Source organism: Falco naumanni, chromosome 3 (genome assembly GCF_017639655.2).
Source record: "Falco naumanni isolate bFalNau1 chromosome 3, bFalNau1.pat, whole genome shotgun sequence".
Classification (NCBI taxonomy): domain Eukaryota; kingdom Metazoa; phylum Chordata; class Aves; order Falconiformes; family Falconidae; genus Falco; species Falco naumanni.
Genome location: NC_054056.1, coordinates 103,955,772 through 103,972,544, shown reverse-complemented (window position 1 = coordinate 103,972,544; position 16,773 = coordinate 103,955,772). Strand labels below are relative to the sequence as shown.

General features: G+C 40.1%; 1 protein-coding gene across 1 annotated transcript in view; it reads right to left on the bottom strand.

Moving 5' to 3' along the window:
• The window catches only part of FAM91A1 (family with sequence similarity 91 member A1), a 28,964-nt gene extending 13,185 nt beyond the window's left edge, over window positions 1–15,779 (bottom strand). Inside the window, exons 1-14 of the mRNA XM_040586552.1 lie at window positions 15,593–15,779; window positions 13,649–13,733; window positions 12,494–12,645; window positions 11,527–11,584; window positions 9,741–9,808; window positions 8,367–8,480; window positions 7,247–7,337; window positions 4,961–5,023; window positions 3,794–3,900; window positions 2,513–2,551; window positions 2,295–2,407; window positions 1,234–1,352; window positions 719–831; window positions 436–522 (exon numbers count right to left, since the gene is read on the bottom strand). Coding sequence (XP_040442486.1) covers window positions 436–522; window positions 719–831; window positions 1,234–1,352; window positions 2,295–2,407; window positions 2,513–2,551; window positions 3,794–3,900; window positions 4,961–5,023; window positions 7,247–7,337; window positions 8,367–8,480; window positions 9,741–9,808; window positions 11,527–11,584; window positions 12,494–12,645; window positions 13,649–13,733; window positions 15,593–15,664 — 1,281 coding nt within the window. The 5' untranslated portion in view covers window positions 15,665–15,779. The remainder of the gene's footprint in view (window positions 1–435; window positions 523–718; window positions 832–1,233; window positions 1,353–2,294; window positions 2,408–2,512; window positions 2,552–3,793; window positions 3,901–4,960; window positions 5,024–7,246; window positions 7,338–8,366; window positions 8,481–9,740; window positions 9,809–11,526; window positions 11,585–12,493; window positions 12,646–13,648; window positions 13,734–15,592) is intronic.
• Window positions 15,780–16,773: the final 994 nt, after the last annotated feature.

Sequence of the window (16,773 nt, the reverse complement as noted above, 5' to 3'; positions counted from 1 at the left end):
TAGAATTATCTTTAAAAGATGGATAGGTTAAGCATTCCAGACATAATGGTCAAATTTTCCTACAAAAATGACATGCAGACTTTCAGAAATATTAATACTTTACTAAAAAGAAAGTGATTTCTATTGAACAAGCCTTAATGCAGGTGTGTCGACGTACAGACTCAGGCACATGTAGTTCACAAACTCACTTTGCTCACCAGACTCACCACATTCATATGCATACACAGTGTGCACCTGAAAGTCACTACAGAAATAAATGCTGTGAATAAGAAACATTTAACTGAACCAGGTTCAGTATGGTAAGGTGCTTGTTCTTATCGTTGTATTGTTAAATAAGCAGTTTTACACAATGAAAATACTGGGCCTTTTTTCTGGCCCTTTAAACACGTCAAGTGCTGAAAAAGCATTTGATCAAACATGTAACAAACAGATTACCTTTTCCAGCTCCACCAAGAAGCTGTCAAGACTCTCATCCGACAGTTTCCCAACTTCAAACATAGTGACTGCATGACTTTTCAAGTTCTGGAGTAACAAAACAAAACTGTCTTAATTCTTTGAGAATGGAATGGGTAAGTAAAGTTTTATTAAGCAAAAACATTTTTTAACAAGTAACACAAGGGTTTTTTTAATAATTACAACCATATTATATTGAAGTCAAAGTATTTTAAAGCTCTACATATTTATTCTTGGCATAATACATTGAACAATTTTGACATACTGGTGAAAGATTTCCCATCATTAAAAAGGCAGTGAGAGTAGAATCAAACAGGAAGGCAATACGCTTTGTGTGTCCACTAGACAGATTCAGGCTGCTCACACTGGCTGTTTCAGCTAAGAGAACAAAAAGAAAATACATGATCACATTTGATTTCTTTTACAGTAAGTTCATCAAGTTGAAGAAATACAAAAAAAAAGTTAGTTATTGCCATACTGAGTGGAACAGAATTCCCTTATCACTCCTAAACTATTGATTGACTTCTCAATTGAAGTTCGTATCTTTGCATCAACTGATATCCATAATACAGGTCAGTCTCATCCTCAGAAGAAAAGCTATATGGCTACAGAATTTTAAACCAAGAATAGACACCACCTCCCCCACTGTATGTTCCATATGAAAAAAGGATCTACACAATCTGTGTTTTACTTGTTTCTAGACCCCTCTACAGCCTATGGCACTCTAGAAATATAGAAGTAATTGATCCTAGTGTATTAAAGTTTACTGTTAGTGCTAACCTGGATCATCTTGGCTGTTGGTATCTGTATCTGTGGCTGATGACCCAGCTTCCTGTATAGGACTTCTGTTTTCCCCACTGTCCCATGAAAGCAGCATCTTTTGAGCGTCCAAAGTACTCCTATTAATGTGAATTAAAATCCACATCTATTGGTCACTGCAGCACCAGAGAAGTATCTCTGCCTTCCAGTGCTAGTAGTCCATGCACAGGCATACCCAGTACATGCCTTTCAATACTTCTAAGCCCTGAATCAGTCAAGCTTGACATCCCTCGGAGTCCTGCTTTAGCTTCAGCTGAAGAGCTTATTTAGGGGTTTGAAAATACCAGATTTTGAAAAAGAGATCTGAAAATTCAAATCACCACTGCTGAAGAGTCCAAAGGGGAAAAAAAAAAAAATCCAATTCATTTTCTTCTCACAGTCTGAATTAACATTAAGGAAAACTCAGGCATAGTGGTCATTTTAAAGGGCTTAATAGATACTGAACTAAGAACACATGACAACTCTTAATTAATGCAACTTTGCACTCCAACTTGGAGAACCCTTTGTTGACTGGTATTTAACATCACTTTTCCAGGATTTGATATAGACATACATAGGTGTCAGTGAAAGAACTGCAATGGTACCTGATACCAAGCAAGCAAATTTTATGTACGGATTCACTGACAGCAGTGCCAAGAGACATTGTCTCTGTACTAGCACAGTAACAGCTGTTATTTCTGGCCCTAGGAGCTTAAAGCAAGTATACACTTCTCTGCTTCAAAAGTGAGCAACTAGGCATTTAAAGGTCAAAAAGCCAGCATTAAGTAACAGCAACAAAAGTAGTACATTGAACTTACAGGCTATATTACCACCCCTTATCCTCAGATTAAAGAAAGAAAGAAAAAAAAGAAAAAAAAAAAAAAGGATCAAGTATCCTTGTTATTATACACATTAGAAAGCCAAGTGAGATTTGTTGCCTCAGAAGTCAAAGAAAACAACCAATAGCTTTACAATCAGATTTTGGTTCAAAGCTTTCTCTTCAACGGGAAAAGTAAGCCTTGTGAAAGAATGAAGACACTTACTTCAGTCTGTTTACTGAAGGAACATTCTTCCATGATGGATGAAGATTATCCAGGTTTATTACTTGGCCTTTTTTATGAGCAAAGCCTAACCGACAATACATGGACACAGCATTCTGAAGAAACAGACACACATGTAATAAGCAACTGTTATATGAAACCAGGCTGCAAGACAATGAACTTTCCACATCAAGTTCAACAGATGCATTATACACACATACCTTTACTAAAGATAAGTCAATCTCTAGGACATTTGCAAGCTAAAAAAAAAAAAAAAAATAAATTAACAATACAGTATTAACAATACAAGGTAATTCACCAATCATGGGCTTTCTTTTTATGGGTTTTCTTTATTTTTAAACCCAGCCTGTACTTGCAGAAGCAATTTTGTGTTCACCACAAGTGATTAAAAAAAAGGGATAAAGTTTCATAATTGTCCCACTTGAAAGCATGCAAAAGAAATACGAGGTCATCTTCCACTGTGTAATTTCTAGGTTACTCATGCATATCAAAAGACATATAAAGAGGAAAACAAATCTGGATATATTTAACGGGTATTTTTCAGGTGCTTATTCACCAAGTTTTGAGAATAAGACCTTATGAAAACATATTTCTCATTAAAATGATAAATACTTAGCAAAAGTTACATTCCTATTTAAGTCAATACTTGCAGAAGAATGGCTGCAGAAGCATGGCTTTAGAATCTCTGAAGATCTGCACAATCCAGGCCTGGTATTAGAATAGGCCTGTAATCAGAACTGTGCTGAAGTTGCTGTGCTGAAGTTAACAAGAAAGGCAGCCTTGAGCTATTCTTGAATCCTGAGACCAAGTCATTACGTTGTGCCAACAGGCCGTGGCTGTAACAAGCTACAGCTGCTGGGAAAGCAGGTGCAGGGCCAAGAAAGATAGGGACCGGTATGGGAAAATAGGGAGTAACAAACTACAAGGCTGAAGCACAGCAACACAATTAGCTACATGGATAGAATGCTTATTTTAGTCATGATAATTAGGGAACCGCGCACGTTTAGAGACTACTAACCAGTTATATTTCTGCTTTACGAATATGCATGTGTATCGGTTCTGTATAAGTAGTGTTAGAAACTAATAAAGTTGAGCAAGATGCATAACTCGTATTGAGCATCTTCTAATACTCTGCAGGTTTTCAATGCCAAAGAATTATTTTTTTTTTTTTATTTCACACTAGGAAAATGCTGTTTCTCCAGTTCTAGCTCATATAAAACAGTTTAAGTTAGTCAACCCTACATAAATTTGTTCCAGCTGATGGAATTTTTCACTGAATTGAAGGTACTCTTCAAGCCTGAAGCACTATAAAAGTCACGTTCAAGATAAAAGAAACACGTTGGATCTTCAGCCTGGCAATACTTCTAAATGAAATCACTTGTATCAATCCATATCTCTGCCTTGAGTATTCTCAGCAGTGTGCTTTGAGCCCTTTCAAGTATTTCTATCCTCCCTGACACAGGGAGGTAATTTTTACTTACCTCTGCCACATTAGTGTGTTCATCTATCGAAACAAATATCTTGTACAGGAGTGTTTCAAAGTAATCACCTTGCACTCTGTTCATCACAAAACCTTCAAGTGGTGGTACTAAAAAAGAAGAATTACTTGCAAAATTACAATCTGGTAACTTATTTAATTAAACTGAAACTGCATAAAACCAGAAAAATAAATTTACACTTTAGTTTTCATGGTACCTGTAAGTTTGAAGATTCTTCCAGTCACAAAGAGCCTAAAGATAGCATACATGGTATTTAAAATTCTCCCACTCCCTAAGAAAATTTATGGTTGTCAATGTGTTTTCTTATAAAAACTAAAGCCACTTGACTTTTACATCATAGCCTTGCAGTCGCCGGCTCATCCACCACAGAATTTCCAGTCATGCAGCCCATAAAATGATTTTGTAATGTGTCTGGAGATTACATCATGGCTCCGACTGGAATGAAATACAAAAAAACAACCCCACACCACACTCCAAAGCTAAGATTCCCAAAGTATTATATAAGCATGAAGTCTCTTGTATTTAGAGGACTTTTCCTTAACTGATCTCTACACTACAGCAATGACAGGTACTTCTGCATGACCAAGTTCTAAACAATTTAAATCTTTACAGATAATATGGCATTCCAACACCCCCAAGACCTAGCATAACATAATGAGTTGTTCAAAGGGCAGCCGTACGCTGTGCTAGTTTAAGCGCCTACACAGTCCCCAGACACAGTGCATGTCTATAATTGAGGTGACAAGATCATGAAGGATGAATTCAGCATCTATTAAAATGTTGCATCTGTATAGAAAATAGGAGTAAAAAAACCCACGTCCTTTTGGTAAGGCAACTATGTTTCTCTATGCTATTCTCCCTTTTCATTACAGATGTATATAGGAGGGTAATTATTAATTCATGCCATAACTCTTTTACAGAATCTTATCTACCCAAATATGGATTAAAATCTCAGAATTCAAGTTGAAGTGAATACTATACACAATAAAAACAACAGTTTGACAGAGTTTAAAACATTTAGGAAAAAAAATTATAGCTCAAATGCTTTGTTGAAGCAAACTCATGCACAGCTTCCAAGGCAGAGAACTACAGGATAACTGAAATGAAGCCAAGAAAACATAGGTGTAATACCATTACAGATTTACTTACCTGCTATACAGCTGTCATCACATATTGGTACATCAAGGTAAATAAATCCTTTGTTATACAAACCTTCATAAATAAAAGCACATTGTTTCAGAAAAAAGCATTTTCCAGACTATTAATGATACACAAAGTAAACTTCCCTATCAGCCAATGCAGAATTCAAGGTTTTTCCTGATAGCCTCCAACACAGAATATTACTTTGCAATGCATGGATCAATAAACCACACACAATAATAAACAGGTGTCACCCTAAACCAGAGTTCTTTACTTGCAGTCTTACACTTGGAGCTCTACAGCTACTTTCAGGACAGCAGAGCAGAACAACCACCAATCAAAACAGCTACATCTGACAGAGAGGAGTGTTTTTCTGCCTAAACGTTAATTTAGTTTTCACCATCATCACTGTACTGTCAGGAAGTGCATATTTTTTTTTAATCCTGAATTAGTTTTGTCAGCTGAGGATGCTGACTACATTTTGGTTCTCCCCTAACTCAGGCTGGAACTTGCACACTTCGTAGCAAGGATACAAACTAAATCACATCAGTTCTGATGGTTCTCAGACGTCCTTCCCACACATCTTCACAGAAAGTCTTTTTTTATACAACTGCAAAAATAAATTCTGGGGCACTTCAGCACAAGTCATCAGCAAAGCTGCAGCGGATACAGATGGACATCACATACAGTAAGGACAATAATATGGTAGATTTTTAAATTACACTTTCTCCACGAGATTGATTCAAGCACTAAGCATCTCAGCTGAGTTCTGAAGAGTAGGTAGGCCTGGGAGAAGTTTTTAAGGAAGCGCAAAACATTTCAGCATGCTTATCTCTAGAGTCTAAGGTTTGTAACAGCTATACCATAACAGTAAAGCATAAAGCTAAATTAAACTGTATAAAATAAGCAAATTTATTCTCTGCGGTTCCTTTCTTACCCAAGATCACTCCCATCTACACCATATTCATTACAGTGCAGGGCACATGTACCAACCGCCCTCAGGTGAAGAGCTAAACACCTGAAGTAAAATTGTCAGGATGTTTCCCAAACATCGCTCAGCCCAGCTACAGCATGTATGTATATATTATAGTATAACTAGCAAAATTACCACCCCGAATCAGATCTGAAATAAAATGTTGGTTTAATGCAGGTAACTAGCCTGAATTCATGCTGATACAACGGCTGTTCAACATGGGCAGTGACACACACATGAGTTTGCACAGCTGAGTGTATCAGCAAATCGGCTTTGATGGATCAGGATGACATTACAAGCCATCAACATGCTAATGGTGCTTTTCACTGTCTCTCCTTCAGATTCAGTTCTCATAGCTCATACATCTTTATTTACCGTACCTGAAATGTATTGATGACATCACAGTTTGGACTAAACAGTCCTCTTTCCCCATAAAATCCCATCCTACTGGCAGTCCATTACATTAAATTTCCATACATTCTTTTTCTACCCATGAATTAAGGTAGAAAGTTACATTACATCCTCCTAAACCTACTAAACTTGAGCTGTAACCCTCTCCACAAGCAACACCAGGCCATGTATAGAGAATATGAATATGAAGCATTTTCAGAATTCAAATTTTCTTAAGCCCTATACTGATTCAGACCCACTCCACAGCTTGAATTTCACCTGCTTCACTTTTCTTTTGTTCTGACTCAATTTCTTAAGAAAACTACAGTGCACAGGTTCGGTTGCTTGTAATAAGCCAAGCATTTACAGACAGACTTCTCAAGGAGGAGTTTGTCGGTCATCATGCACTTCCTTGCCTAATATGACTTGTGTATATCTAATACTTGTTACACTGAAATGGGGGGAGACATCACTTTTCAGTAACAGTTGCAGACCTTTGAGAAATACGACACACTCTTAGATTTAAGCCCCATTTTATGGTCTTCAAACAGTAAAAAAAAAAAAAAAAATCACAACTCTTCTCTGAAAAGCAAGAAGTGAAGTTTTACCACCCAGGATTACTCACTCTAACATTTTTAATTTTAGTTTCTCTTGTCCTCATCTACATTCCCTTCCCCCACAATCTTTAGTGATAGCTTCTAATGAAAGAATTTGTTGAATCAAACAACAACAGAAGAACAGCTGCTTGCGGCTCACTGTTGAACAGTTACAAGGTCTGGACTGCAGCCTGTACAAGCTCTTGAGTATTTTCCTCCACCTCCTCTTATGCTTCAGCTGTCTGCATCCCCTTTTATTGCCAGTTTTCAGGCAGTACCCTCAGAACTTACTAAGCGAAATCTACAAACAGAAGAGAAACGTCATTAAAAACTTACTGTGAACTACATTGAAGTCTAATGAACCAGCAAGCTGAGGACCTGAATCAATGATCTTATCAATAGCAGACTTCTCCGATGTAGTACAAATCTAGGTAAAAGAAATCATGTTAGTCTTGTAGAAATGAGTGTATGCAACTTAATACCACTGAAAAAATGCCAAAAATTTCAGCCTCAAATCAGTCATACGTAATATAAGAATATAGGAAGTAATGCAAGTTCTTAAACTATGTGCACTGAAGAATTCACTGCAGTTCCTGTTAAAGTCTTAACATTTTTTTACTCTTGTCCTCATACAAAATTATGCATGCTCCAGGAACAGTACTTAATTGCACAAGTATTTGGCAAGTGAAGTCCACAGTGTAATAGGTTTGCTCTTTAAAGCTTCCAAACTAAGCATTCAGCCACACAATTGGAACCGTTCTAGAAAGGGGTCCATTACAATATCAAAATAATATGCATCAGGTCAACTGCTCTGAGCTGATCAGATGTCAGACTTTAAGGGGCTACTGCCAAGATATTCCAAAAAAGATTCCATCGCTGCTTTAAATATGTTTCAATCTAAACAAAAGACTTCCAGAGAAGGAATTAAATCCAGGTCAAATGACTGTGAAAAGAAACTGTGAGAATGGAAGTAGAATGAGGATGAAACATTAAGGCAGCTCACATGTTCTTCATGTGCAAACAATGAAAAAAAAAAAAACCAAGAAGGAGACACAAGAAGCAGAAACAATGAAAACATATATATATATATATATCTCAAAGTCCACTGGCATTCAGATTCGATTTATACTCAAGGTGAAGATTCAGTCAAAACTGAGCTCTCTGAGATTAAATATGAAATTTAAGAAAACTTATTTTGTTCCTTATTTCCTTCAAAGCACATTATCGTATCAGTTACCACAGATAGTTGACACAAAACTACCTCAGCACTGTACATAATGTAGAAAGTACAAAGAAGGGAGAGGGCAGAATACGTCAACAAAGAAAACATCACAATTTCCATTATAGAGTACTTATAAACCTGCAACATAATCTTTATGCAGAATAAAGGAAGCCCCTGCTTTCAGGGACTATCAGTATTCAACCAAAATTAGAGAAGCAACCCATACTACAATACCTTGATGTCATCCTCAGTGATGTAGCCAGACTGCACAACCCACCATGCCTCTATAGCAATCTCCACGGGTTTCACAGGTAACAGATCATGAGCCGTTTTCCTTCTGAAAAATTTCTGCAGTGGTACAGTCCATTTGAGATAGTAATAAAGAGCACGTCACATCTGCAGACAGCCATTTACCTTTATAAAAATGGATGTTTATAAACATCCATTTTTAAGTACGTTATATTCACAGGCTGGACATACACAAATACTGCTAGCCTTGTCATTTACTAAGTTTCCCTCCTCTCTCAAATCACATGAAATCAAGAAGGAAAAAATTATTTACATCTGATACTGTTAAGTCTTCACATAAACCCGTATTTTCATCTGTACTCTACGTGTCACTAATTAAAAACCACACTATTCGAACACATTAGGATCAAGTCCACATTTAAACTATTTAGGATGTTTTTCTGATGTGAACAGGTAAAAGCACAGCAAACAAAGTATACAAATTGGGTATTTTAAAGGAATTCAGTGATCTTAAAAAAAAAAAACGTTTTATGAACAATTTTATTTACTTTAAAAGACAAAGTACCCCACATTCTCAATAAGCATGGTTCTTAAAAAGTACATTGAATGTCAGTCCAAGAAAGAAAAACTGGATGATACTGTTTATTTATAGACCTAAATAGCTTCTCTTCCATGTGTAGCCATTACTTTTTGGTTCACTATCAGCTTCACATTTTGGTAAGCACACTTTTGGTTGAAAGAGCACTGTGAACCTACTGTAAGAGCACTTACAAGTTTCCTGAAGAAAAGAACTTTTGTGAACTAAAGGGCCTACTTCTATCGACAGTCATTACAATGTTTTCCACAGGTGCTGTTCATATGCAAGGACACCTGTTCATCTTTATTACCATTGTCTTAGAGGAAAACATACGTATTATAAAAATTTATACCTAGATGGGAGGACTATCCTAGAATAAAGCGCACCCACAGAAACATGCAATAATTCTTCCAGAACCAATATCATTATTCCATGTTTATAGTGGCCAGAAGACATTAGTTATCTGATGTCACGAGTAAATATAGCTCTGAAAATATAAGATTTTTAAAAAATCCAAACCAAAAATATAGCACTGAATATCTTTTTCTTTAGTATACTTTGATTTTAAATTAAAGAGCTCTTGCATTAACTTCAGGAAAGACAATATAATTAGAAATACATTATGTCACAGTCAGGTAGTCACACTATTAAACTAACCAGGCCCATGAAATTATTCTGTTCTTCATTTTCTATGAAATAAGGGGGGGGGGGGGGGGGGGGGGGGGCAGCACGGCACTGGGAAAGATGAAGGAAAGAGGAGGGAAAATTAAAGACAAACTTACCTTTGAAGACCTACATTGGTTCATTAGATCTATATACTGGTTTCTTCCTATACCAAGAAGTCGTAGACCTAAAAAATAAATAAGATTTTATTTCTCTTAAGACAGTCTTAAGCTGAAGGTACATAAAACATTCCTCAAATAATCACACCTATTTCTATAATACTATTTTTAATCACTGTTTCTTCCAAAAGAAAAAAAAAGTATATTTATAGGAGCTAAATTCAGTTCAAACAGAATTTGACAGAGAACTGTGTGCATCTAAAACCAGAATCCATCCCCATTCGTTTACTCTGTACAGGTTAAAAAAAATCCCATATCACTCAAGTCACAGGGTAGAAGGGAATAATCCAAGCCCTTTCTCTCCTACACTCGCATCAACAGGTAATAACTGCTTCAAATAAACAGGACTAAAGTTGTCCCAGATTTTGGTCAGAAGTTAGGAGGAATAAAAACTACACCCACACTACACACTGGATTAGAACTTCAAACTAAGAATTAGAGCAAAAAAGGCCACCTAAGCCTCTAAAGAAGATGATTAAGATGCAGTTGAGCTAAACTGAATCAAAATTTTATTCTATAATCTCTAGCCTTCAACCATTAAGGAACTGTGAACAGATACTGGAAAACCACTCATTAGTTTTAACCCATATTCTGTCTCAGTTTTAACTCCAGCTTTGTAGTTCCACACCAGTTTTTATCAAAAAATGTTAATAAAGATGTTTAACTTAATCATACCACAGTCACTGACTGGCAGCTGCTGCTAAAGTAACAGAACTGCTATGGAAAAATAACCAAACGGGAAGAGCCACTCAAACACAGAAGCCTTTCCTTTCTTCATACTCCTATCACTAGATTTCCAACAAGCTACATGGAGCTGAGGAAAAAAGGTTTTGCCTTATATGTTTCCCCAGTGTGAACATTACATAGAGGCAAATTAGCACCATTAACAAGATCCCTTTTAAAAACAAAAACAAAATATAGAGGCAAATTAGCACAGTTAACTGACAATATCTTTTTAAAAACAAAACCAAAACAACTTTTCAGAAGCTGCAGGCTACTCCTCACCTGACTATACACTATCCTTATATAAATTCATACCCAAGGTGAGGAATGAAGTCTTAGCTATAAATTCTCAGTGGCAGGTGCGATTAACACCTTCCCTACACCAGCAGCTTACATTTTGTTCCGTAAGACTTACCAGTAGGCTATTGCTCTTACTCTGTTCCCCTCCACCAGGTTCAATGTTTCTGCTTTCCTAATCTCCCCATCCTATACTCACAACAGTCTAACAGAAAACACTATAAAACATCTGGCACATCCAGGAACATCATAAAATAGGAGATTCTCTTTTCTGGTACACCATCCCTTAGTCCACACTGATTCTAATTCACAGGAGCGTCAACAGCCTTTCAGTAACTTGCTAAAGCTTTCTGCCCAACACATGCCAAAAAACGCACTAGGAGAGGACCAGCAACTCAGCTTGCTGATGCCCAACAGCCAGTAAGACTTTTCACCCAGAAGCACAAGCAAACAGGAATGCGATATAAGGACGGACAGAAGCTGTACAAGGTCTTGCACCAGGCCTATCTGTACTCAAACTAGCCCAATTCCAGCGCTGACCACGCGGTCAGAACCCTGTATGGAGAGCACATGCTCCTTAATATCACTATTTAAACGCTTCTACACCTACATTCACATGCTTATGTTCAAACAAACAGATGCCCACAAATCTGTTCTCAGAAGCTCCTTATTTCACTGAAAGCAGTAACAACTAGGTAATACTTACAGTCAGCAGCAGTGAAGTTGGGTAACGAATCATAGCTTTTTTCACTGTTCATTATATCCTTAAAAAGACAACAAAACTTACTTGCAACAAGAATGTCATCATTTCAGTGAAGCAGGTAGGTCCAAAATTCTGCCTGCCTTTTTTTATTTTTAAGAGAAAAATGAACTTAAAGCAAATTTATTACAGTCAGTTACCTTATCAAATTTGCCAATTGCTTGATTAATCATTATACAGTACGTTAAATACATTAAACAGAAGTCCTTTTTTTAGGTAAGCTTTACAAAGAAAAAATGCAGATTGAAAGAATAATAACCAAAATCTTGTATCTGTCTTCACACAAAAAACCAGCACACAGAATTGCTAACAGTAATAACAGAATAAGCTAACAATCTGTTTTGTCTGCCATCACTATACACAAAATAAGTTTTAAAAAAGCACTTCTGATATCCAATGAAAATAAAAGAAGGTCGCCAGAGGGCTAACCTAAAACAGAACCATCTTTGTTCTCATAAAAAAGCATCTGCTTCAAGCTTTTACAAAAGCTTCTAATACCGTTAAGTGTCCTTTTTGAAAAAGAACAAAAAAAGAAAATAACCATTTAAATGTACTGGTTTTTAAAAATGGTGAATGTCTTCATTCTATTAATCAAACAGAATAAGGTATTTCTTTTACAGTTCGAAGTGAAGAGTCATAAATCTCAAACATCAAAAGAGAAAGACTGGCCTCAGAGTGCGTCCCACCCCAGCTCCACATGATGAAGCCCAGCTCTTGAGAGGCAAACAGGGGCAGAAGGGAAGAAACTGCAGGTACAAGTAGTTCTCTAGACCCTTTCCTTACCGTTTCCTTACTTGTTAGTAGACCCCCCCTCAAAACCAAACAAACTACGTGACACTGCCTCGTATGCATTGCAGGGCCATTACCATGATCTCTAGGACAGAAAACATTCTCACCATGGCTTTGTACTCACCTCCATTATGCCTGTGTAATAGGAAAATGGTGTTACCCTCAAGCCTTTTACCATGATGTCAGACAAATGATAAGGGTACAACATGAGATGATCTCGGCTGTATTTTAACAAATCTTCATAATATTTACGTTCATCTTTCTTGACATGCTTAACTACAAGTGGAGAAAAAAAAAGTTACACTATTCTATGGTGTTCAATTTTAAAGAAACGTTACAACAAAAGTATAAGAGTAGTATAATGGCAATTGACAGAAAATGAAGAACAAAATAAAGGAGTGGTGCAGGGCATTCAGCATCCAAGGATTTCTATGTATGATAGAAGTACTCTTACAGCCTTTAAGGATGACATTAGAACAGAGCAGATTTAACTTATAGGTTAACAGGGAGGGATCCATTAGCACAGAACTAACACAGGCTGTAGAAAATCATCTTTTAATTATCACAGAAGAGTTTGGGCTGGAAGGGACCTTAAAGATCATCTAGTTCCAACCCCCCTGCCATGGGCAGGGACACCTTCCACTAGGCAAGGTTGCTCAGAGCCCCATCCAGCCTGGCCTTGTACGCTTCCAGGAATGGGCATCCACAGCTTCTCTGGGCAACTTTGTCCAGTGTCTCCCCACCCTCACAGTAAAGAATTTCTTCCTAATATCCCATCTAAATCTACCCTCTTTCAGCTTAAAGCCAGTAGCCCTTATCCTATTGCTACACACTGTAAATATCAGTGAAGCTATAATCTACTTTGGGAAGACAAATGAAGGCAGTCAATGCAAACTAAACTGAAAGTCTGCGAACAAGTCAGAGCCAATAGCTCGTGTGAGTCAGGGCCACTGTTTGCATCTCATCTAGTGACAGGCTTTATTTTATTAGTCAAATCCTCTCTTAACATCTCTTAATTTCTTGGAAAAGGGCAAGATAAGTACAACAGAAATTCAGTTCCACCTGCCAACTCAGTAACCTTAAAGAGTGCTTCACTAGAAAAGCTGCCAAATAGACTCAAAAGTCAAGACTTTTCTTGATGTTTTATCATTTAAAAGTATTTCTTTTCAGGGAAGGAGGGACCTTTGAACAGGGCTAATCCTTGCAGTTTTGCAGTAAGACAAGCTTCCATGCAGAAGAGTTGGGTAACAATAAGAAGTTACTTAGCTTCTTTACTCACCTAAGTTATTCCGGTATCGTAACTGATTGCGGATGCTGTAGAGTACGACCTGCCTTTCATATTCCCTCTGAGAGTTTCCAAGACCCTTGAAAACATAAAGGCCTTTTAGCTGACAAACACAAAACCCCTTTGAGTTAAACCACTGCAGTGTCTTATGAAGAAACATATGCAGGCAGTTGTCATTATTCAGGGAGTCCCTCAGTTCAACAGTGATACTGTAGTTAGTCTCTGTATGAGGTCAAAAGTACCTTTAGTTAAATAGCTCACTGCACAGGATGCAGATTTAAGCAATAATCTTTAGCCTTTTTTTTCATAGTACCATTTGGATAAAAAAGCAGCGTCTAATTCTCATCCATCTCAACCATCTTCTAGAAGACATGAAACATCAGGCATTTTACCAAGCATTCAGCCACTTGCAGCCTTGAAAAATTACCCAGAATTAGCCTAACACAAACCAAGCATGGTGAATGACATTTAAACTTCCACTTCTCCAGCTAAGCTTATTAATGCAAAAAATAAATACTGAAACAGCTCAAGTTGTAGCTTCACACAAGCAAGGCAATCAAGTGATCTTAGGTCACAAGATTAAAGTGTGAGCACAGCACATCACTTAAAGCATCAACCAGAGTTCTTGTTCTGTCTTCTTTCATGATAGTCAAATGCCTTATTTCAAAAACTGTCCCCGCAAAATTCTTCGTATTACTCTTCTACTCTGCATCTGCAACAAGTGATCTTCTTGGGGTTTTTTCACCCTGTCCTGGTTCCTTCAGTGATGCTTATATTAACAAAGATACTCAGATAAAACTGTACTTTACTGCATATATGGGATAAACAAGTAGGTTGCACACATACTGCAGAATCAGGTATTAGAGAAGAAACATCTGATATCACAGACCCATATTTGATTAAGTATCCAAAGAGAGATCCAGGTATTTGCTCAAAGCACAAAAATATTAAGGACTATTCTAACACTAATGTAAACAAAACAGCATTCCAGAAGTTACACTTAAGTAAATAACACATTAAATACCAATAGGTTTTCTATCCTGAATCACACAGCCAACAGTATAGCACTTCAGCTGCATAGGTAAAAAAAAAATTATCATTCATGTCCCTCTTATAGCTCCTGAAATCCCAAATTCAACGAATTCAGTTACTCAGGGCCTGCAGCCACTGCCCTCTCCATCCTTCCTTCGTGCAAGAGCAGGAATTGTTTTAACAGCATCTGCCTTCAAGCAGAGTAAGGCTTTGGAGACGAGAACCTCCTCTTCATGTGACACAATACCTCGCCTCTGCTATTAGAGGCCCATTAAATCCAGCAAATCAAAATTTCATGAGGTTTTCTTCTCCACGAGCCACTCGTGCAACAGTTCCCTGGCTACGGGATCCGATGGCACCTGCGTCCCGGCTCAGCTCACAGTATCCAGGGCTTGCATGAGGGACACCCGGCTCAGCCGGTCTTGTGTCTGCACACGCTGCGAGAGGACCCCCCCATCCCCCGCTGCCCAGAGACCCCAAACCACCCCGACGCCTCCCTCTCCTCACAGAGGGCCCCCCCAAACGCGCAGGTATATCCTGCTCCTCACATACAGACCCGACACCACTCCTTTATCCCCCTCTCCCCACAGAGACGCCGCGCACACATCCCCCCTCGCCCCAGGGGGGCCGCGCACCCCCACGCCCCCCTTCACACGCAGCCCCACACCCTCCTCACACCCCGCTCCCCGCAGGAATCCCCACGCCCGCCGCCGTACCCCCCCTCCCCACAGCCACACGCCTCCCTCCCCCCCGCAGGAACCTCACGGCCCCCGCGGACAGGGCCGCCTGCCTTCCCCATGAGCCGGCCAGGGCCGGGTCCCCCCATCTCCCCGCACCCCGCCCCGCACCCTCCCGCTTCCCCGGGCCGGGAGCTCGGCAGCCCGGACTCCGCCGGCCGGCCGGCACCTGCTTGACGCTGGCCGGCAGCCGGCCCCAGGGGTAGTTGTGGCGAATGTGGAACTCCACGTCGATATTCATGGCGAGCAGGCCCGGCCGCGCCGCAGGGCCCCGCCACCGGGAGGCGCTGCAGCCCAGGGGCCGCCCTGCCCTCAGACCCCCGCCGCCGCCACAGCCGCCTCCCGCCCGCCGCCGCTTCCGCGTTACGCCCCCGGAAGCGCCTGCAGACGTCACTTCCGGCGGAGAGGGGCGTGGCGGTCACCCCGGGAGACGGCCGGGGGAAGCGCCGCGAGTGCGGCTGCGCATGCGCGGAGGGGAGGCGGCGGGCGGACCGGGAGGCGGCGGCCCCGGGGGCTTGGCCCTTCTTAGCTTCGTCGGACGGCGGGGGAGCGCGGCCGCATTATTATTTTAAAAAGCAGCTGCAAGCGGAGCGGGTTGTGCTCCGCAGTCGGGGTGCTGGAGCCCGGCAGCAGCAGGGGGACGCGGCCGGGCTGTCGCGGCCTGGTGTGCCTTGTGTTGCCACAGCGGCCCTAAGGCCCAGGTGCCAGTGCCTTGGGGAGGTAAACCCTCCCCTGGGCTGCTTCCTCCAGACACGCGCACCGCCGGCCGTGGGCTGACACAGGTTGGGAACAGGGCCCAGGTTAAAATACCTCTGTTACCTGCTGGGTTAGTTTTAACGTTCATTTCCCGAATGCAGTTGATGATACACCTGGACGAATGCTATTGCTTGCTCAAAGCAAGGCAAGGGCAGGTACAGCAAATAAGCATTTCAGTACAAGGAATGCGCAAGATGTTAGTTTAGGAGTGGCCCCGGGCTACGGCAACTGGGTTGTGCCCCCAGTACACGGTCTGCACAGTGTGGGGGCTGAAAGCTTGCAGTCCTGACACTGCCAGCAGCCCAAGCTTGCAGTCCTGATACCACCAGCCACCCATCCTATTCGCGCAGGGTCTCGACCTGCGTCAAATAAATAGCAGCGGGTGCCCTTCCTTATCTTACAATCTAGGTTCTTGTGAGTCATTTAAAGTCTTACCTGTGTTGAAATCAGCAGCTTTCCATGCAGAAGCATTTTAATTGTCAGGGAATTGGAGACAAGGGGAGAGTTCTATATTTTTAACACTACAAAACATTTTAGTGAATGATTTAGTGTGTAAGAATAAACAAAGCAAGTGAGGCCCTGATCACACGTGTG